This window comes from Phocoena sinus, chromosome 10, assembly GCF_008692025.1.
Source record: "Phocoena sinus isolate mPhoSin1 chromosome 10, mPhoSin1.pri, whole genome shotgun sequence".
NCBI classification, from domain to species: domain Eukaryota; kingdom Metazoa; phylum Chordata; class Mammalia; order Artiodactyla; family Phocoenidae; genus Phocoena; species Phocoena sinus.
Window position 1 is genome coordinate 10,624,751 of NC_045772.1, and position 20,016 is coordinate 10,644,766.

General features: G+C 56.7%; 2 protein-coding genes across 4 annotated transcripts; one reads left to right on the top strand and one right to left on the bottom strand.

Annotated features, from left to right (window-relative positions):
• The first annotated feature begins 245 nt into the window (after positions 1-245).
• Positions 246-6,366, top strand: LGALS2 (galectin 2). 2 transcript variants are annotated; one of them, XM_032646346.1, is made up of 4 exons: positions 246-298; positions 4,176-4,258; positions 5,767-5,926; positions 6,027-6,366. In XM_032646346.1, exons 1-4 carry the CDS (start codon positions 293-295, stop codon positions 6,210-6,212), a joined length of 435 nt encoding a protein of 144 aa, XP_032502237.1. In that variant the 5' UTR covers positions 246-292; the 3' UTR covers positions 6,213-6,366. The 2 variants fall into 2 exon arrangements, with proteins under 2 accessions (XP_032502237.1, XP_032502238.1); XM_032646347.1 differs by having other exon boundaries at positions 6,066-6,366.
• A 473-nt stretch (positions 6,367-6,839) lies between these two features.
• CDC42EP1 (CDC42 effector protein 1) lies at positions 6,840-14,879 on the bottom strand. Of its 2 annotated transcripts, none has more exons than XM_032646709.1 (3): positions 14,737-14,879; positions 9,375-10,145; positions 6,840-8,082 (listed from the first exon to the last, which is right to left on the bottom strand). In XM_032646709.1, exons 2-3 carry the CDS (start codon positions 9,835-9,837, stop codon positions 7,481-7,483), a joined length of 1,065 nt encoding a protein of 354 aa, XP_032502600.1. In that variant the 5' UTR covers positions 9,838-10,145; positions 14,737-14,879; the 3' UTR covers positions 6,840-7,480. The 2 variants fall into 2 exon arrangements, with proteins under 2 accessions (XP_032502600.1, XP_032502601.1); XM_032646710.1 differs by lacking the exon at positions 14,737-14,879 and adding an exon at positions 14,482-14,707.
• Positions 14,880-20,016: the final 5,137 nt, after the last annotated feature.

The window sequence follows — 20,016 nt, forward strand, 5'->3', positions numbered from 1 at the left end:
GGTTCACATGCCCTCGAGATCTGGGAGGAGGCTGGGAAGCTGGGCTGGAGGGAGGCCAGGAGGATGCTGTGGGCTGAGTGGGCTGGGCCGGGGTGAGGAGCCTTCTGCCTGTTTGTTCTGGGTACCAGGAAATGCGGATGGAGAGACACCCTGGCAGAAAGGACCAAAGTCCTCATTTATGGGCTTGGAGGAGTTAATGTGTAATATTCTAGGATATAAGCTGGGCTGTGAGCTGAGACCCTGAGCCCAGATCTCCGGGAGCCACCAAGAGCTACCGTCAGGAGCTGCAACCATGTCGGTGAGGATGCTGGCTCCCCACTGCCCACCTCCTCCAACCCTCTGCCTCTTCGCCTGAGTGGGGGTGGTGTGGTTGCTGGCGGAAGAGCATTGCTGCCCCTCCAGCCTCTGTTTCCTCATCTGTATACCGAGGAAGTTGGACAGATCACCTCCACAGCCCACCCCGTTTTTTAAAAAATATTTATTTATTTACTTGGCTGCGCCGGGTCTCAGTTGCTGCACACGTGGGATTTTTAGTTGTGGGCATGTGGGATCTGTTCCCCAACCAGGGATCGAACCAGGTCCCCTGCATCGGTAGTGTAGAGTCTTAACCATTGGACCACCAGGGAAGTCCCTCCACAGCCCTTTAGCACCAAGGTTCTCTGCTCCCTCCACCACCGTTCTTAGCCTGTTTCTTTCCCCCTCTAGCCTCAGTTTTCTCATCAGTAATTTTCTTTTTTTTCTTTTTTGGCCTATCCCCCTCAGCTTCTGGGATCTTATTTCCCCGACCAGGGATCAAACCCGGGGCCCCCTGCAGTGGAAGCGCTGGAGTCCTAACCTCTGGACTGCCAGGGAACTCCCTCTCATTAGAAATATTAATCGTGGCAATACTGCTAACATCTGTAGACATCTTTAACCTATTAAAGATGAAGAACTGAGACTCGAAGATTAGCTTGCCTAATATCACAAGCTGTAAATTGCAGGGGTGGAGGTTCTTCGGGGTCCCTCGCTAATTCTTTTATTGCAAAGCCTGCTCTACCATAGCCTCCTGTGTGGCCTTGGACAAGGTGCTTTGACAAGGTGCCCTCCCTGAGCCTCAGTCTCCCATATTTGGGGAATTGGATCACAGATGGCATCTTCTGAGGATGGTATAATTGGTTTCCTGAGGCTGCCATAACAAATTTATTGTCTCACAGTTTTGGAGGCTTGGGGTCTGAAATCCAGGTGTTGACAGGGACATGCTCTCTCTGAAGGCTCTAGGGGAGGATTCTTTCACATCTTTTCCAGCTTCTGTTGGTTGCCGGCAATCTGTGGCCATCCTTGGCTTGTAGCTGTATCCCTCCAAACTCTGCCTCCGTCTTCACATGGTCTTTTCTGTGTGTCTGTGTTTCTGGGTCCAAATTTCCCACTTCTTATAAGGACACCAGTCGTATTGGATTTAGGGCCCACCCTCAGCCACTACGACCTCACCTCAACTTGGCCCCATTTCCAAATAGGTCTCATTCACTGGCTCCGAGTAGACATGGTTTTCCGGGAGACAATATTCAAGTCAGCACAGGTGGGATGCAGGGTGTGGATGTGACTGGAGGGTCCAGCATGGATGGCAGGGTGCTCTCCCCACCCTCTGCCTCCCAGGGAAGACCTTTGTGCCCAGAGACTTTCCCTACTTTCTCCTTCCCCTGGTCATCTCATCCCTCCCTTTTTTTCCTCCTTCCTCAGAGACCACCTAGTCCAAACCTCTTATATTAAAGATGGGGGAACCGAGGTTCGGAAGGTGGCACAGCTGGCCCCTACTCACTTGGCCAGCTAGGGGCAGAGCTGGCACTAGATCCCAACCCCTGACACCTGCCCCCATCCCGACCCCAGCTTTGCCTCCCTGTCTCTCTCTGGGCTTCAGGCTTTGTTAAGCAGGAGGTCAGGCCCCCTTCCACGGGCATCCCTGTTTGTCCAGATACACCCCGAGCCCGGCTTTTCTCATGCCCCTGCCCTGCAGCAGCCTTGGGCTCTCGGGTTCTTCTGCTTGAGCTGGGCAGCCAGCAGGATGTACAGGGGCAGGGGGGGTGCTTCTCCCCATCCCAGTCCCACCCTGACTGTCCCAGGGTCCTGGTGGGTGGCGCCTGCAACTAGGAGGAGACAGGAGAGTCCTCACGCCATCTGGTGGGCACTGTGCATGCCGCAGGGCACACAGCTGTGAGGGTCTGCTTGGCGGCAGGGCGCCCATCTTCCTCTTTGGGACGGACCGGATAACCTCTCTAAGGAAGGCATTCTCTGTCTATCTGTGAGAGGCTGAAGGAGAATTTTAATCCAGTCTGGCCGGTGATCCAGCTGTTACCATAAGCGCCCATCTGAGGAGTTAGGTCTCCTGCCTCCGAATCTCACTTTCTCGAAGGCAGGGAGATTTCCCCCCACCCAGGGGACGTCTGGCCACATCTGGAGACATTTTTGGTCATCACAACTTGGGGGGGGGGTGCTACTGGCACCGGGTGGATAGAGACCAGGGATGCTGCTCTACCACCTACAGCACACAGGACAGACCCACAAGAGTGATCCAGCCCCAATGTCCAGGGTGCCGAGGCTGGGAAACCCTGCTCTGTGGCATCTTAGGGTCTGACGTGCTGTGATGCTCCACTCTCCCGGGCTTGGCAAGGCCTCTTTCAGGCCTTCCTTTTTAAAAAAATTTGTTTTATTTATTTATTTATTTAAGCTGCGTTGGGTCTTCATTGCTGCGTGCGGGCTTTCTCTAGTTGCGGTGAGCGGGGGCTACTCTTCATTGTGGTGCATGGGCTTCTCATTGCGGTGGCTTCTCCCATCGCGGAGCACGGGCTCCAGGCGCAGGCTCAGTAGCTGTGGTGCACGGGCTTAGTTGCTCTGGGGCACGTGGGATCTTCCCGGACCAGGGCTCGAACCCCGTGTCCCCTGCATTGGCAGGCGGATTCTTAACCACTGCGCCACCAGGAAAGCCCTCAGGCCTTCCTTTTAAAAGGCACTGCCTCCAGGAGAACTGGGCAACCCTACCCCTGTGCCACCAGGGGAATGTTGATCCTCCCCCCACGGACACCGCTCTTGACTTTCAGCAAAGCGCCCTGGTCCCATGAGTTGGTTCAGGGCTTCCCAGGTGTGCTCCCTCAAGAAAAAAAAAAAAAAAAAAAAATCAGTGAACAGAAATCCCACAATGTAAACGTGTTCTCCCATAAAGTGTTCTAAATATTTGGTGGCTGCTATATCCTGTCTGGCCTAACCACACACCCTCCAACCATGGATGTGAAAACTGGACATTTTCTCAGGCTGGGATAATGAGCTTTGAAAACCCAGCTTCGAGAGCCTCCCTCTAACCGTAGTAAAGTTGTGGGAACCCCTGCTATATGGAAATTCAGACAGTGCCAAGGTCGATGGAAAAATAGGAAGCAGGTGGATACTGAGTAGCAATAAATAAGCATAATGGCCACAGTCCCTTGATTTGCTTTTAGCCCGTGCCCTACTTGTGGGCTTCACAAACGTGAGCGCTCATCCTCGCAACCAGCTCAACGGAGGCGCTATTAACCTCAGCGCCTCGGACAGCATCTGTCACACAGTGGACGCTCGGCAACTGGTTCTGAGCGAATAAATCAAATTAGCCCATTTTACAGATGAGGAAAGTGAGGTGTGGAGAGGGATTTTGATGGACATGTTCAGACATGTGACTTATGGAGCTTTACAGGTTCTGCATTTGGGATGGGCCTAGACCTGCCTGTGATACCGTCATCTGCTGTCAGTAAGATGACTCCCAGTTTGCGCAAGAACTAAGCATATCCTAGTTTGGGGGATTTTGCAGAGGGCACCGTGCATCATGGCTTGAACACGTTTGGGAACAGTGAGGTGGGCAGTAGTCATTGTCTCCATTTCATAGATGGGCAAACTGAGGTTCCCTCAGCTGGGCCCTATGTCTCCGGATCTGGCTGTTCTTCAGGCTGCAGTGGATGAGAGTGAAGCAAAATGGGCAAGAGAGGGGCTCCGGGAAGCTCTGATCTGAGCACTCTGGCTCTTTCCCTTCCCAGCTCCGTGCTCTCGCGTGGGCAGAGGGAGAGTGAGGCCTGGGGCCAGGTCGGGATGGGATGATGCTGGTGAACGGGCTTCAGCAGCAGAAGAGCCCCGGGCACGCGTGTGGTTGATTTGTGTGGGTTGTTTCTCTGTTGGTGCAGGGGCAATTTGAGATTATGAACATGGACATGAAGATGGGGACAACCCTGAAGATCAAGGGCAAGATCGCAGACTGTGCTGATGGGTGAGGCAGTGGGGGGAGGGGGAGGCAGGACATGCTGATGGGTGAGGCAGTGGGGGGAGGGGGAGGCAGGACATGCTGATGGGTGAGGCAGTGGGGGGAGGGGGAGGCAGGACATGCTGATGGGTGAGGCAGTGGGGGGAGGGGGAGGCAGGACATGCTGATGGGTGAGGCAGTGGGGGGGAGGGGGAGGCAGGACATGCTGATGGGTGAGGCAGTGGGGGGAGGGGGAGGCAGGACATGCTGATGGGTGAGGCAGTGGGGGGGAGGGGGAGGCAGGACATGCTGATGGGTGAGGCAGTGGGGGGGAGGGGGAGGCAGGACATGCTGATGGGTGAGGCACTGGGGGGGAGGGGGAGGCAGGACATGCTGATGGGTGAGGCAGTGGGGGGAGGGGGAGGCAGGAGGGGGACGGGGGCTGCCCACAGCCCTGGAGCAGTCTGGGAAGGGCAGCCTTGTGAAATGGTCGGACGAGCGTGACCTCAGATCAGGGGCCTTTTGTACACTCTGGCACGCTCTCACCCCCTCCCACACCCCTGCTGGCTCCTCTTCTGTTAGGGCTGCTTTCACATCTGAGGCTTCAGAATTCACAGCAGATGCCATGTGCTCAGTTTCCTTGGCCCCCAACAGACGCTGAAGGGGCAAGTGAGAAATCCCGGAAGCTCTGCCCAGTCCTCTGCGAGTCAGGTGCCTCTACTGAAGGCCCAAACCCCCGGGGAACCACCCTCTTTACTCAGCTGAAGGGTCAGAGGCCGGCCTTTCACATGCATTATACTAGCGACAGCCGCCAGGGGCCGCCAAGCGGTCTTGTTTGCCTTCTCTCCATTAGAATCAGAGGCATTTCTCCGCCTCAGGTGTTACAGCTCAGCGTTAGCCTCTCCTGTGTGCAGGACAATGTCAGCATTTCTTGGGACTGATCTCCATCAACTTTTGGTTGGGGAAGGGCAGACAGACGCATTGTGTAGGAGCCAAGAGAAAATCACCCCTTTCTCCTGCGTGGGTCCCTAAGGGTTGCAGAAATGTGGGATACCTCTGGTATGAGACGTCCCAATGAAGGCACCCCATGACTCAGAACATCCCACTCTCAGGGACCCTGAAGGTCTATCTAACTCAGGCCCCTGTAGTGATCTTTTCAAGAGATCACACAACTCCTGATTGCATACCTCTAATGACAGGGAGCTCACCACTTTAGGTGTCCAACTATTTATGGCCAAACTTAATGGGTCTTCAGATAGTTGAGAACAGCAATTCTTTCCCCCAGGATAGACACCTTCATTTCCTGAAATGTCACTATTAGTTACCCTCTTGTCAGGAACCTTAGTCTGTGCTCTAAATGGAATGTGATACTCCAGTGCCAAGTCTGATCAAGTCGTCACCTCCCTTGTTTTAAGGCACAGACCTCGATTAACACAACCTTTGGTGATTCTCCCAGTTTGTGGTCAACCCTGCGACCCAAGCTGCTTTAGCCAGGGCTGGCCCCTTATTCTCACCTGTTACTCCTTCCCCTGCAGCTTTGTGATTAATCTGGGCCAGGGGACAGATAAACTGAACCTGCATTTCAACCCACGTTTCAATGAATCCACCATCGTCTGCAACACATGGGAGGGCAACTGCTGGGGGCAGGAGCAACGGGACAGTCACATGTGCTTCAGACTGGGATCAGAGGTCAAGGTGAGGTCAAAGGCGGAAGGGGCCTGAGGAGGATATCAAGGAGAGAGCCCAGATGGTAGGGCACCCTGGCCCACCAGGCACTGCCGTGGCCCCTTTCCAGGGTGCTCCTGCCTCCCTGATGCCTTCCCTCCCACTGCAGCTCCTCGTGACCTTCGACAACAACGAATTCAAGGTGAAGATGCCAGATGGGCACCAGCTGACCTTTCCCAACAGGCTGGGCCACAACCACTTGAGCTACCTGAGTGTGCAGGGTGGGTTCAGCATCTCCTCCTTCAAGCTAGAATGAGGGCAGCACCTCGCCAGAACGCAAGACCCCGGAGTGGATTCCAGCTCCTGATTCCCAGCTACCTCCAGTCACGTGGCATCAGCAGCCCTTGGGTCCCCCGCTTCCCATCTGCTGTTCCTAACCCTCTGTGCTCATCTCCCAAAGCTAAGAACCAACAAAAGAATCCACCTTTATAGAGTCTTTCCGTGGTAGGAACTGTGGTGCTTTCCACCGTCTTAATGCTCCCAGAATCCTCACGATACAGATGAGGAAACTGAGGCACAAGGTCCTTGGACTGCCACACGGGGGTTGGGTTGTGCTCCCGAACACCTCTAAGCCACCAGTCCTGCCTGCTTGTCCCCTTTTATCACCAGGGCAAGTGCCAAGCTGCCCTGTGGGATTATGGTTCCAGGCACCTGGGCTAGGGGCTGTTCCCGGAACTATAGATAAGGGCTCGCACCTGGGCCTCTTATCGCAGGGCTATTCATTCCGGCCTAATTACTCATTACCCAATGCCTCGGCCCCTCCCCTCACTGGGGCCCCCTGGGGGAGTCCTTGGCTTTCCAAACCCAGTGCTTAGGGGACTCAAGCAGGTGGCGCTGACATTGTCCTCCCAGGTCCTCAAGCATCTTGCAGGACACCTTTTATCAAAAAAGCCTTTTTTAATCAGGACCCACAGGCAGGTCTGGGGTGCACGGGAAAGTGGGATTCCCCCACTGTGAGGTCACACCTGACTTTTCTCTGAGGCTTCTGGGACAAGTGGGGTGGCGGGGGTAATGTCGGGGAAGCAGCCTTAGCAAGGGCTGGGGCTCTCAGAAAGGCAGTGGGGACCCTGCTGGGGGCAGCTCCAGGATGAGCTGGGGCAGGCAGTCCCTTTGGGAGAGGGGACAAAGGCTCTGTGTGCTATGCTCCCCACCCCCACCCAGCAAGGGCAGCTTTCCCAGCACAAAGGCTGCCCTGTGAGGCAAGGCCCTCCAGCTGGTGGAGATGGCCTGGGGTGGTGGGTGGGCCGGAGCAAGGGCTGCTGGGTCCAGAGTGGCCGTGGGGGGAGGCAGGGCGGCCCAGCACGGCCCATGGGAACACGTAGGTCCCAGGACAAGCCTGGTCTCCTCTGGCCTCCCTCCCATGTCTGTCCTGCAGAGGTGTGGAGGGGTCTGGGGACAACTTGGGTTTTCTCCCATCTTTCGTTGGCGGGACCCAGCTGTCAGGTGAGGGGCTGGCTCTGCGCCCGGGGAGTTCACAGGCGGTGCACCGAGGCTGGCTGGGGTCCTGAGCCCATGCCCAGCCGCTCACACCTTGACCTCGTCATCCTCCTCGGCTTCAGCAAACTTGAAGGTGTTGGCTTGCACCGTGCTGGGCACCGAGGCCCTGCTGCCTGCCCGCGGTGGCCCCCACTTTTCGTCCAGGCTCTCCCAAGAGGCCCGAGCCTGGGGCAGCGCCTCGACCAGCTCCCGCCGAGCATCCATCTCAGCGTGGTGGCAGCTGCTTTGGCTGCCACCACAGCCTGCTCCCCAGCGCCTGCCGGGGCCCACGCCAGCAGGTGCACAGGGATGCTCTCCTACTGGACTGGCCCTCGCCTCGGCCGTTGGGCCCAACCCCAGGGTTACCCCATTGGGGCACTGTCCACGGGGTGGGGGGCTTGAGGCAGGGGTCGGGGGGGTTGCAACAGGGGCTGGGGCCGGGGTCTCGGCTGCAGAGCCTTCTGAGAGGCTCATGACCCCCAGCAGCTCACTGAGGAGAGAGGGCCCAAGGTCGAGGTCCAGGCGGAAGGACAGGAGGGAGTCAGAGCGGCGAAGCTCAGGCTCAGAGGGGAAGGAGCTATCACGGTCTCGGTCACGAGGCTTTTCTGGGCGAGGCAGGCGAGAGATGGTGCAGAACCCGGAGTCCAGGCCTGGAAGAGAAATAGGGACCAGGGTCATAGCTGGGGTCCCTAACCAGGAACCGGGGAGGGGAAAGCCAGGACCAACTCCAGCTTGCTATGTAGCCTTTAGCAAGCCACTCCCCCATCTGGCCTCAGTTTCCCCCATCTTTCCACTACAGTGAGCCCCGTAGTCTCTTGTGTGATTCTCCTGTCAACCCTGGATATTTACATAATCCTCATTCTCATTTTGCAGATGAAGAAAGTGAGGCTCAGTTTGGGACGAGGGGAAGGGCTAGCTCAGGGCCACAGAGTTTGATGGACTGAAGCCAAGCCTGGAGCTCAACTCCTGACTCTCAGTCCCAGCTGTGAACTTGTATGACCCCTAGTTCCCTGCCATGAACCTATAGCATACGGGCTGGTTTGTGGGCACAGGGATGGAACCAGCAGCCAGAGTTTGACTACACAGAAATCAAGACCCAAAGGACAGGCAAATGCCCTCCAAAGGTCCTCTGTCCCAGCCCCTGGCTCCAGGACTACCAGGACTGAGATATAGTGGTGGAACTGTGGACCAGCCCTCAGTGAGATTCTAAGCATCGCCTCCGGTGCTGGGGCAAAGCTGCAGGGCAGGAAATGGCCACCAGGTGGCAGCAGGGGCCCCGGTTCTCAGGTGAGCTGTCCAGAGGGGGAGCCAAGGTTACACCTGCCACTCCCCACCCGGGCAGGAAGGGCCTCTGGCTTCTGTCCATGCGAGTGGTTTTCCAAATTTGCCAAGTTACGGGAACCTTTGTTCACATAACGACACAGCAACAGCTCCTGTGTCCTGAGCACCTACTATGTGCCAGATTCTGGGCCACACTGAATATGTGTATCATCTCACTGAATCTTAGCAGTGACCCTGAGGGGCCCATTATACAGGCCAGGACTTAACAGAGGTCAGTTGGCTCACTGGGAATCAGGCAGAACCAGAATCTGAATCCAGAGCCCTGGCTCTCTGCCTCTCCACTATATCATTCTGACACAAGGGAGCTGCTTCCATTGAAGTGGGCAGCCAAGCCAAGAGCCTGGGGGTCGGGGGGAGCAGCTCAGGGGCAGGTAGAACTCAAACCCCATCTCCTCACCTCTTAACCTCAGTGTTTTGGGGAGCGAGCAGTTTCCCACCCTGTGACCCCCCACCCCGCTCCATCCATGATTTGGGGTTTGGGCCTGACCTCCACGGAGGCTGAAATGCTGTGGGGAAAAGAGCTCACTTGGAGTCTTGGCTGAACCATCAAACCCTCTGGGACTCAGCCTCTGGAAAATAGGCAGATAGCCCAGGCCCTCACCGTAACTGGAGTGGCCATCTGTGGAGGTGGCAGGGCTGCGGTCGAAGCTGAGCTTGCCCACCACGAGGCTGTCGTAGGCGGCCTGGTTGAGCTGAGGCAGGGAGATGGCGTTCTTGATGATGGGGGAGATGGCGGGTGGAGCAGGTGAGGGCGCAGGTGGGGAAGCCATCCTCCGGGGCGGTGCCCCTACCCTCCGCACCAGCTGCAGCTTCTTGGCCAGGAAGCTGCGGGGTGAGCGGTGGGTGCCCCGTGAGCTGCCACCGTGGTTGCTGAGGAAGGAGGTGTCGCCGAAGACGTCCCCGCCACGGCCCACGTGCATGGTGTGGCGGAAGTCCCCGAGTGGGGGGCTGATCATGTCCGCAGTCAGCCGCCTCTTCCCCTGCGAGCTGGACACCCAGCCCACGGGTGAGAGCTTGCCCAGGTTCATGGCCGGGGCTCCTCCGGCCCCCTGGGGGCCCGGCATCGGCTCTGGCTGTTCACAGCTGCTGGTCCATGCCCACGGGGGGGCCTGGGGAGGGCGCTGGGCTGGGCTAAGGGTCCACTTCTCAGCTCCCTCCTTCTCGGTGAGAGGGGGCGGATGGAGCCTGCGCCCCTGCTCTCCTAAGGTGCTGCCCCCAAATGCTGAGGCTATGGGAAGTCCATGGCTTGTCTGTCCCTGAGGCCTGGCTCCTAGCCCTGTGGAAGCAGCTGTAGGTGTTCTGTCCAAGAACACAGAAAGCACCAGACGTGCCTCAAATGTGCACAGCCCCTCTCCTGCCCAGGGGTGGAGACCTAAAAGAAAGAAAAGTAGTGGTAGGCCTGGGGGCATCCTGGGTCCAAATAATAACAGCTAAAGAGAACAAATGGGGACTCCCTGGCGGTCCAGTGGTTAAGACTCTGCGCTTCCACTGCAGGGAGTGCAGGTTCCCTCCCTGGTTGGGGAGCTAAGATCCCCGAATGCTTTGTGGTGCTAGCAAAAAGTAAAGAAAACAAAAAAGAACAAATGATGGGGAACATGGAGAAAATGCTGAGCAGACAGACCCACAAAGAAGGACACATCGCATATTTCCACGTACAGAAAATTTAAGAACAGGCAAAACAAAACAATAGGATAGAAATGAGAATTGTGGTTGCCTTTGAACAGGTATAGACTGGGAGGGGGCACAAAAAATTCATCGAGCTGTACACTTAAGCTGTGTGTAGGTAAAAAGTACGAGTGGTCGTTATACGGCGCCCACTGATGAAGTACCTACTGAGCGCCAATGGCTTAAGTTCATCACTCATTTAACCCAGACAACAGCCCTGAGGGAGGCTCTATAGAGAGAGGAGAAACTGAGGCACAAAGAAGTGAAGGGACTTGCCGGACACCACACAGTAGGCAATGGTGAAGCAGCGCTCCCAACCCCAGAGCCCTTGAACCCCAAGGGCCTCCTGCTGGTGGGTTGAGTAAGTCACCTCCCTTCTCGGTGGGTTAAATTGTCTTCCAGCAAGGCCAGGAGGGAGGAGGTGCCCGATGAAGGTTTTGTGAACTGCTGTGTAAACAGCAGAACCCTTCGCCTTCTAGATGCTTCCTGGAAAAAGGATCCTGTGGTCAAAAGTGGTTTTTCCAGATGCCTACTACATGCCTGAGCATATTCAAGGCTCTGAGAAGGCCCGCAGGAAAGAACATTATCATAGTTTTGACAAAAGCCTTGTCACCGGGGAACAAGTTTTGGAAAAAGCTCAGCTGGTGCCAAAAGCTATTTCTTGCCTACTCCCTGCCCTCCTGATCTCTCCCCCACTTTCTTCCCCAGTCCCAGTCTTCTCTAAGCTTCTCTTGGTCCGACGCTACCCCTTCTAGTATCATAGAAAGTGTAGGCTGGAGGACACCTACGAGCCTATGTTCCCACATTTGGTTTTCCTGTGGCCCAGAGAGGCCAAGCTTGCTCAAGGTCACATCAAGAGGGCTGGTAGAGGGCTTCCCTGGTGGCGCAGTGGTTGAGAGTCCGCCTGCCGATGCGGGGGACACGGGTTTGTGTCCCGGTCCGGGAAGATCCCACATGCCGCGGAGCGGCTGGGCGCGTGAGCCATGGCCGCTGAGCCTGCGCGTCTGGAGCCTGTGCTCCGCAGTGGGAGAGGTCACAACAGTGAGAGGCCCGCGTACCGCAAAAAAAAAAGAGCCGGTAGAGACGTCAACTCAGAGCCTTTGACTCACATAGCCTTTACTGGCCCGTGGAGCCCAGTCTTGTCTCTCCAGGTCACAACACACTCTGAGGCTGGGGCCACTGCCTGGATTTTCCCTCCTCCCTCCGTCCCAGCACTCAGCTTGGGCTCTGCAGGCGGCCAAGTGCCAAATCAATACCAGTTTAATCACAGGAGTTCTTTGTGATACCTTCATGCCAAAGGTTCACCCCTTGTCACCTTCCGAGTGAGGGTAGGTGGAGGATTCAGTGGCCTCACAGTGTGACCTTGGGCAAGTCATTTACCTCCACAGGCCTGGCACCTGAGCTGATAGACGTTGATAATGATTCTTAACAAGAACACCTAGATCTGAGTGTCAACTTAAAAAAAATATTTTGCTGCCACCTCCAAGCGTAAAAACCTCAATTCTGCCCTTCAAATGTTATTTGAAATTCAAAATAGGTTAAATAACAAGATAAAAACAAAGGAGGCAATAAAACAAAGCTTGCTTTGTTTTCTGACTACATTCTCTTCCCTTCCCACCATCTGATCCTCTCCCAACCCTAACTCCTCCCCCCTGGGGGGCGGTTCTGAATCATCCCTTTCCCTGGCACCCCAGGCACCAAGAAGTCCTTGTGGAATGTTTGCTGAAGTTATGAAGCACTCTGCATTTGGCCAGCCACTACATGATGTCATCTGATTCTCCAACAGCCCCGAAAAGCTGGAGGGTTAGCCCATTTTACAGGAAGAGCCACGGCTTGGAGAGAAGGAACTTGGCCAAGGTCACATGGCAGGTATCTGCCATGGGCCAGGTTTCCCTGCTCTGCTGAGGTGAGGATTAAATCTCTGGAGGAGGGGGGGAGGGTGTCATCCTGAAATGTCATGAAGAGGGGTCACTGTGTCTGCCATGGGGCCACACCCACCTCTCCCCAGCCCCCAATTCCCTGGCTTCTAGAAGCAGCCCCTCCTTTCTCAGCGCCCCCACCCAACACCCATGGCCACTTTGACTTGTGAGACCAGCTTCTGCCCCAATCTTGTGATGCCCCCACCTCCCAAATGTCTCTGGGCACCTCCAAAAGATCTCTACCCCACCCACTGCTGTAGAGAGACCTGCGGCATTGTGGAGCCGAGGGCAGGGCACTGCTACTGGGGACCTGTTTTCCCACGTGGAAAACAAGAACTGCATCGAAGCTGGTCCTCTCGCAGGAGAGTTTTAAGAGTGGAAGATGCTGTCAATTAAACCCTTGGATCCTGAAGCAGGGCTGGGTTTCAAAGCCAACATTCTGACACTAATATCTCTCATTCTGGGGACCCTTGATGGCAGCCCATTCGGCACTTGACTCTGACCACGGGGTATTGCTGGTGGTTAGGTGTGCCCCACCTGGCCCTGGAGTAAGCAGGGCTCCGGCTGTCCAGGAACATGGCCTATCTCCCCTCACCTGTCCAGGAATACTACCTGCTAATGCTCAGAAATACCCATTTTACAGATGGAAAAAATGAGGCACAGAAAGGGAACTGACTTGCCCCAAGTCAGAGAACAAAAAAAGTGGTGTGGCTGGGAACCTCCCCAGGAGTCGAGCAACATCAACAGTAAATGCCAGGGGAGTGGGCAAAGACTCCAGGGGTGTGGGGAAGAGTTGTTCGGGTCCGGGCAGATGCCCAGCCGCTGAGTACAGAAGGGCAGGCCTGGGAGGCGGGAGACTCAGCTCTGCAGATTCGGTGTCTGTGACCTGGGCTAGAGTGGTCACCGTGCAGCCTCAGCGTCCCAGGAGTCCTCATGTTTACCCTACAGAGGACAGTCAGGCCTGGGTACTTGGTAGGTGCTTGCTCAATAGCAGTGGTGACCACGAGGACAAGATGTGGGGCCGGAAGCAGGGACCATGCGTTAGGGAAGGCCAGCAGGGGCCGCTGTGGAGGCACCTGTGGTTGGAGGAACCAAGGTGGGGGGAGGGGGAGAGGCAAGGCTGAGGCGGGTGTGGGGGCCGCGGCACCCTAGCGCTCACCTGGGGGTCACCCGCAGGCCCCTAGCGGGCACTACCTCTCATCCTGGAGGCCACTCCCTGCACATAGCCCCCCTCTCGCAAGTGTCCCGCTCGGTAACACCACCCATGCCGATGCGCAGCGGGACCCTGTCTCTGTTAGGGCTGCTCTGGCCTCTGGAACAAGGGGTTAACTCCCTGGGGGCTGCCTTCTTCTGGTTCTCAGAGTCCAGCCACTTCAAGACGCGGAAACTGAGGCCAGAAAGAGGGTAGCAAGCTGTCCACAGTGGCAGCGGAGACCCCGTTCTCAGGACGTCAAGGGGGATAGTAGTAGTAGGGAGCACCTTGGGCCACAGGGGAGGAAGGAGGAAGAGGGGGAGACGCTTCTTGCCCAGACACCCCAAGTTAGAGCCGAATAAGCCTTTGGCTCGGCGAGGCTGACTGGCTTCCGGCAGGGTCTCCCCAAGTCCTCGGTTCCAGTCCCTGCGCCGCGTTTCGTGCGGCTGTGGCCTCCGGGCCAGTCCTTTCACCAATCTGAGCCTCAGTTTCCCAATCCAGAAAATGGGCTTCAAACTTCTCGAGTCTTGCCTGTTTCGGCAAGAATAGAACAGTCTCGAGGGCAGTCGGGATTGGAAGTCCCGGGAAAGATTTTGGCCAGAAAACATTCCCTCTGGGAGGTACGGGGTTAGAATGCGGAGGGTCGCTCCGCCGGTAAGGGGGCAGCCGGCTGCCTTGGCCCGAGGGGAACCGGACGGGATGACCTCATCCGCTGCTCCGGCCTGGAATGCGGCGGTTGGGGAGGGGGCAGGGTGCCTGGACCATCTCCCCAGCGGTCCCCCCCCCCCACTTCCCGCTCTCCGCGCCGGCCTCGACAAGGGGCCAGACATTCCGACACATAGCCCCCTCCCCGTTCCTTCCCTTCCTTTCCCAGGGCAGGAAGGAGCCTAGACTGCCCTCGACTCGCCCCCTCCTCCCGCAACCCGCTTTACCTTCCAGTTCTCTGCCCCACTCTTCCCGCCGGGAACATTGCAAAACAACCCGAAAACTTGGAGCGTCCCGGCGCCGCTCCCGCGGCCAGCGCTCCGGGCCTGCCTGTTGGCACCCGGGGCGACGTTGGCAGGCTGGCCCCCCTCCCCCGCTCCTTGATCCTAGCGGAGGGTGCCAAGTCCTCGCGGCGCCGCGATCCCCCTGCCGGTGTCCACGCCCACCCGGGCTCGACGACCCGCGGGCCAGCTCGCAGTTACCTTCTCTCCGCGAGCCGCAGGAGCTGGGGGCGAAGGGCGAACGCGTCGGCAGCGCGTCCCGGCGCGCAGCCCGGGCGAGTGGCTGGGCCGGTCTGCGCCGCCCTGGCCGCGGGCTCCGCGGGCTGGCTCCGGGGGCGGGGGCGGGGTGTGGGCCCGCTCCCTCCTCCCGCCTCTCCCCTCCCGTCTGCGGGCGGGGCCGGGCCCCCGTCCCGGGCACCGATCACGCTGCCCCGAGCGGCGGCGGCGAGAGCTGGAGGGGGAGCGGCGAGGACGTCAGGTCAGGCTTTTGCCTGCTGCCTGGGGCAGGGGGAGCCGGGGAACGTGCGGGTTGCCGGGGCGAGGTGACTCGGTCCTCGGATCCCAAGCCCTCTTCCACCGTCTCCCTGCGTGGCCTTGGGACGCCCTGACCTGGTAACTCTCGCTGCTGGGCTCTTCAGCCGCTCCCTGCGGGAGTTTGGGGAACAGGGAAGCCAGATCTCAGAGGCCTTGAATGCCAGAGTCCTGCTTAGACCTTAAATTCTACAAGCTGGGATACCCACTCCCTTTCTCCTAAGCCCTCTTTCCTTTTTGCTCCAGTACAGGCCCCCGCGGGTACCAGGACACAGACATGAGCCAGACTGGGGTGCAGGCCACTGGTAGAGCGGTGTGGTGTGTGGTCAAGGCTGTGGACCTCGGAACTCAACAGCCTGGCTTCCTATTCTGTTCTGGCCACTGCTTATCCTTTCTGTGCCTTGCTTTTCCCATCTGTAAAATGGCATAATAGCAGCAGGCACCAGATGTTATGTTGTTAAGTGTTCCCTGCCGTGTCGGCACCTAGGAATCTTGCTGAACAATTACATGAGGTCGCGCCTCAGATAGATGGGTTCCGAAAGCTTTATGGAGCACCCTCAACCCCACCCGTGAGGGGCAGGGAATCAGCCAGGGACAGCACTCTGTGCCGTCCTCAAGGAGGGGAGATAGATCTCCGATCCCTGCCTCATGCTGTCTTGACCTCTGATACTCCCCTGTGACTGTGAGGCCCCTGAGGACAGGCAGGAAGACCTGGGGCTGTCCTCACCCAAAGAGACCCCTAACACAGCCTGCAGGAGAGGGGCAGGGCTCAGCAAGGTGTCCTAGAAGAGGTGATACCAGAGCTAACTTGTAAAGGACACACAGGCAGAGGGAAGGGCAGCGGAAATGCACACACACCTGGCAAGAGACAGAACAAGCTAAGGATCGGCATGGAGGAGGCAGGTGTGGCTGGAGGAGGAGCCATATTTACACACACGTGGAAGGAGGATGTTTTTGCGGTTCAGAGCGCTGTGCTCCTTTCATTGGCTCCCAGAATCCTCGTGCTGGCCACCAAGGGAGGGGTTATTTCCCTAGCTGGACAGATGGGAAAACTGAGGCGTAGAGAATTCCAGCACTTGCTCACACAGCAGTAGCACCGAGACTCCAGTCGGTCAGAGCTCTTTCCCTGGGGTCAGGCTTGAAGATGCTTTGCCCCGGGAAAATCTGGAACATCTCAGAGGCACTGAATAGCATGGGGGAAGGGGGGCTGCCCCTGAGAGGCCCAGATGGGGGGCACAGTCAAGGGCTGGGAGAGACTTGGGCCAGGCGTTGGGGGCTTAAGCTTGGGCCAGGTGTCCCACCCCACCAAGCCAGCAAGCAGTGTGATCAAGTGTGAATTTGGAAGCTCTTGCTGTGAGGCAAGAACGTCCGTGAAGGACAGTGACAGAGGCAGGGACTAGCGCTCTGTGGTTATCATCCTTAACAGTAGTAGTAATAAGCAGTATTTATTGAGCATCTAATGCATACTAGGCCCTGTAGCACCTCACGTGCATCATCACATTTAATCCTCATGAGATCCCTGTAGGGGCAATGCTGCCATCACGTCCATTTTGCAGAGAAGCAAAGTGACTTTCCCAAAGCCTCCAACTGTGGCAGGATGGCCATACTTCCCGGTTTGCCCAGGACGGTCCCAGATGATGCCTACTGTCCCGGCGTAATTATTAATAGCACTTCCTTTCACTCTTAAAGGTGACCTGGTTAGACAATAAATTACACATCTAGTCAGAAGATCCCCGGAGCAGCTGGCAAAGTTTGGTGTGATGTCAGAGGCCCTGAGACCACGGGTAAGGCACTTGGCCTCTCTGAACCTCAAGTTTCTTGTCTGTAAAATGGGTATAATACCAGCGTGGAAATTTGCTGCTCGTGGGTATTTACTACTTGCTGAGAGCCCCAGAGATATGGCCGAGAGAGCAGTGTTAATGGAGAAAGTTACAACCTGCCATACATATTCTCTATCTGCTTTAGCTCCGGGCTCAGGGGCAGGCAAGGAACAACCAGTGGTTGAGAACCTTCCTACTATGTGCCGGTCACTTTGTCTCTGCTAGCTCTCTGTGAGGCAACCTGTGAGTTAGAAATTCGTTGCCCCATTTTACAGATGGGTAAACTGAGACTGAGAGGCGCTCTCCCCTCATTCTAAGCCTCTCTCCAGATAGAAGTACACTACTTCTCTATATAGGCTGCATTCCTGTTCTTGGCTTCACTCCTGATTTAAGGATCCAGCTCACTTTTTCCTTCCGGAAAATGAGAGAAAGGGAGGGGTCTGGGCATCCTTGTGAAAGATGCAGGGATGAGCAGTCCCCATTTCCCATGGTTTTCTCCTCTCCCAATTTCCTGTGATCCCCTTCCTTCCCTTGTCAAGAGACTGTGCCCAGGAGGGCAGGGGTTAACCCTGGCAGAGCTGTAATCAGCGTGCAGAATGCAGAACAAATGCCTCCCAGCTGGGGACTGGGAGCCGCTAGGTGGGACTGGCTGCCTGGAGTTCAGGCGGCCCCCTCTCTTCCTGTGTGCTGAGGAACCAGGCCCCTTGAGCCATAATCACAGAGCTCAGCTGCTGCCTCAGATCACCCTGCAGACTGGGTGGGCTGAGGCCTGGGGCTTATGGAAAGGAGGCAGTTTCTGGGCAGGGAGTCCTTTATGGAGCTAGGGTGGAGGGGGCGGGGCACAGCTAAAGGGGTCACTTCCCTCTTGGGGACCTAGGAATGCCAGTGGCTGCCCACCAGGCTCCAGTGAGGTTTGGGGTGGGAGCCTTGAGCTGAGTGAGTTGGCCACATCTATCAGCCCCCATCCCAGTCCCTCCCTAGAAGGATGCATCGTTTCCATCCCAAAGTCTGGCTCGGCTTTTGGTCACTTTATGCATCTGCTCAATGACCCACTGATTGCTCTTCTCAGTCCTTTGTCTTTTTTCTTTTTTTTTTTCTTTTTTGGTGATGCCGCGAGACATGTGGGATCTTATTTCCTGGACCAGGGATCGAACCCATGCCCCCTGCAGTGGAAGTGCAGAGTCCTAACCACTGGACCACCAGAAAATTCCCCCAGTCTTCTGTCTTCTGAGTGTCCACTACCCATCTACCCACCCACCACCCACACTCCTATCCATCCATCTACCCACCCTTCTACACATCCATTTAACCACCAATTTACCCATCCATCTGTTAACCTACTACCCATCCACTACGCCATCCTACTACCCACTACACCTCAGTTGACCCACTGCCTACAGCCCTATCCATTATCTAGCTACCCCCCACCCATCCATCCACCTCCCCACCCATGCCTCCTTCCGCCCCTATCCATTTACCCACCCATATATCCCCCCCCCACTCTATCCATCCAGCAACCCTTGTTCCACTGCCCACACCCACAGCCACCTACCCGCCCGCCTGTACCTACATGGGTCCCTCCACCCACTCATTCCCTGTTCACGATCTTACATCAACTCATACCTGGCCTCTGCTGACCAACATGACTTTCTGAGCATGTCGTTATCTTTCTGAGGCACACACCTCACTCACATTCATCAATGGGTTGCCCTTGGGCAAAACATCTTTGAAGGCTTCTTTGCAATGTCACCTCCTCCTGGAGGCCCTCCTCCACAGTGAGCCTCTCCCCTGCTCCTGGTCCCTCCTCCATATTGGCATCGGTTACTCTGTGAGCTAGCTCTCCAATGAGACAGTGATGTCTGTGCTCCTGGCGCATTTGGGGAACAAATGGTCACAGCCAGCATAGGAAGGGGGTCCTTTTCACCCCAACTGGACTGCAACCACCTTGAGGGCAGGTGTCCTCCTGCTGGGACCACTCCAGGGACACTCTCCATGGGCTGGACTCCCGGCAGGGGCTCAGACACACCTGGGCATTGCAGGGAAGGGGGCAGCATTGGGTCCTCCAAGTGATTTGTACTGCAGGCTAGTTCCCCAGCTTGGGGAGACTAGCAGTGGGGTGAAGGGGGCTACCCCATGCTCTCACTTCTATCACCCAGCATGCATTTCCAAGTCAGACCAACCCGAGTTCAAATCCTGGCTTTGCCTCTCACTAGCTGAGTGACCTTCCTCACCTGGGCCTTGTGGTGAGCCATAAAATTCACTACCTGTCCTGTAGGTGATGGTCAATGAAGGGTAGCTATTATTATTACTATTGTTAGGACTTCCCTTTCCCAGGAGGCGATTTCATTTAGTACATATTAAGTAAGGGCCTGCTGTGGGCCAGACCCTGGGCTGGGTACCCTGTGAGGAGGCAGTGGTGAGTAAGGAATGCAGTCTCTGCTCTCAGAGATTTGTCTGATGTGGTGAGGAAGACAGAGGCCAGGAACTGGTAGGGCTGAAAGGCCAAAACAGTGGTAGAAGGGGCCAGGGAGGCAGAGGACTGATTGAGGAAGTCCAGGGAGGCTTCCTGGAGGAGGTGGCATTTGAACTGGGCCTTGTGTCTTCGGGTAAGATTGCCCACAGGTGGAGCTGGGGAGAAAGCCGGTCTCGAGAGGGGAGAAGATAAGCTGGGGAGGGTCTACTGTGGAGGATGGGAGAGAGGCCCTGAATGCTGTGCCTGGCCCTCTGTGGTGTGGGCTAGTCTGGGCCCCTGCCCTTTCCCCAGCAATGGCTGCCCTCAGGTGTCACAGACCCTGAGGTGCCTTGGGATCCTTACTGGGGTTTCTCATTAGTAGAGGCCTGCGGCAACCTGGCCCCAAGTTTTTTTTCCCTGGTTGACCTTGAGGACAGGAACGTGCTCTGAGGGGAGCCAGGGGACAGAGACTTTCCTGGAAGGAACCTTCAGCCCTTCCTTCCTAGTTCCTTCCGCCTACCCCAGATCCCCAAGAGTCAACAATTGGTGGAAGTTTCAGGGCCTCAGTGGGCTTTGGAGAACACTGAGGCCCAGAGAGTGTAGGCCTTGCCGGGGGTGCACAGCGAGTCAGCAGTGGAGCTGGAGTCCTTGGCCGCCCCACACGCCATGGCTGCCTTC

Coding starts and splice junctions, on each gene's coding strand:
- CDC42EP1 (XM_032646709.1), bottom strand. CDS start 9,837: ATGCCGGGCCCCCAGGGGGCCGGAGGAGCCCCGGCCATGAACCTGGGC. Junction 8,083..9,374: donor AGATGGCCACTCCAGTTACG/GTGAGGGCCTGG, acceptor TTTCTCTTCCAG/GCCTGGACTCCGGGTTCTGC.
- LGALS2 (XM_032646346.1), top strand. Junction 4,259..5,766: donor ATCGCAGACTGTGCTGATGG/GTGAGGCAGTGG, acceptor CTTCCCCTGCAG/CTTTGTGATTAATCTGGGCC. Junction 5,927..6,026: donor GACTGGGATCAGAGGTCAAG/GTGAGGTCAAAG, acceptor GCCCCTTTCCAG/GGTGCTCCTGCCTCCCTGAT.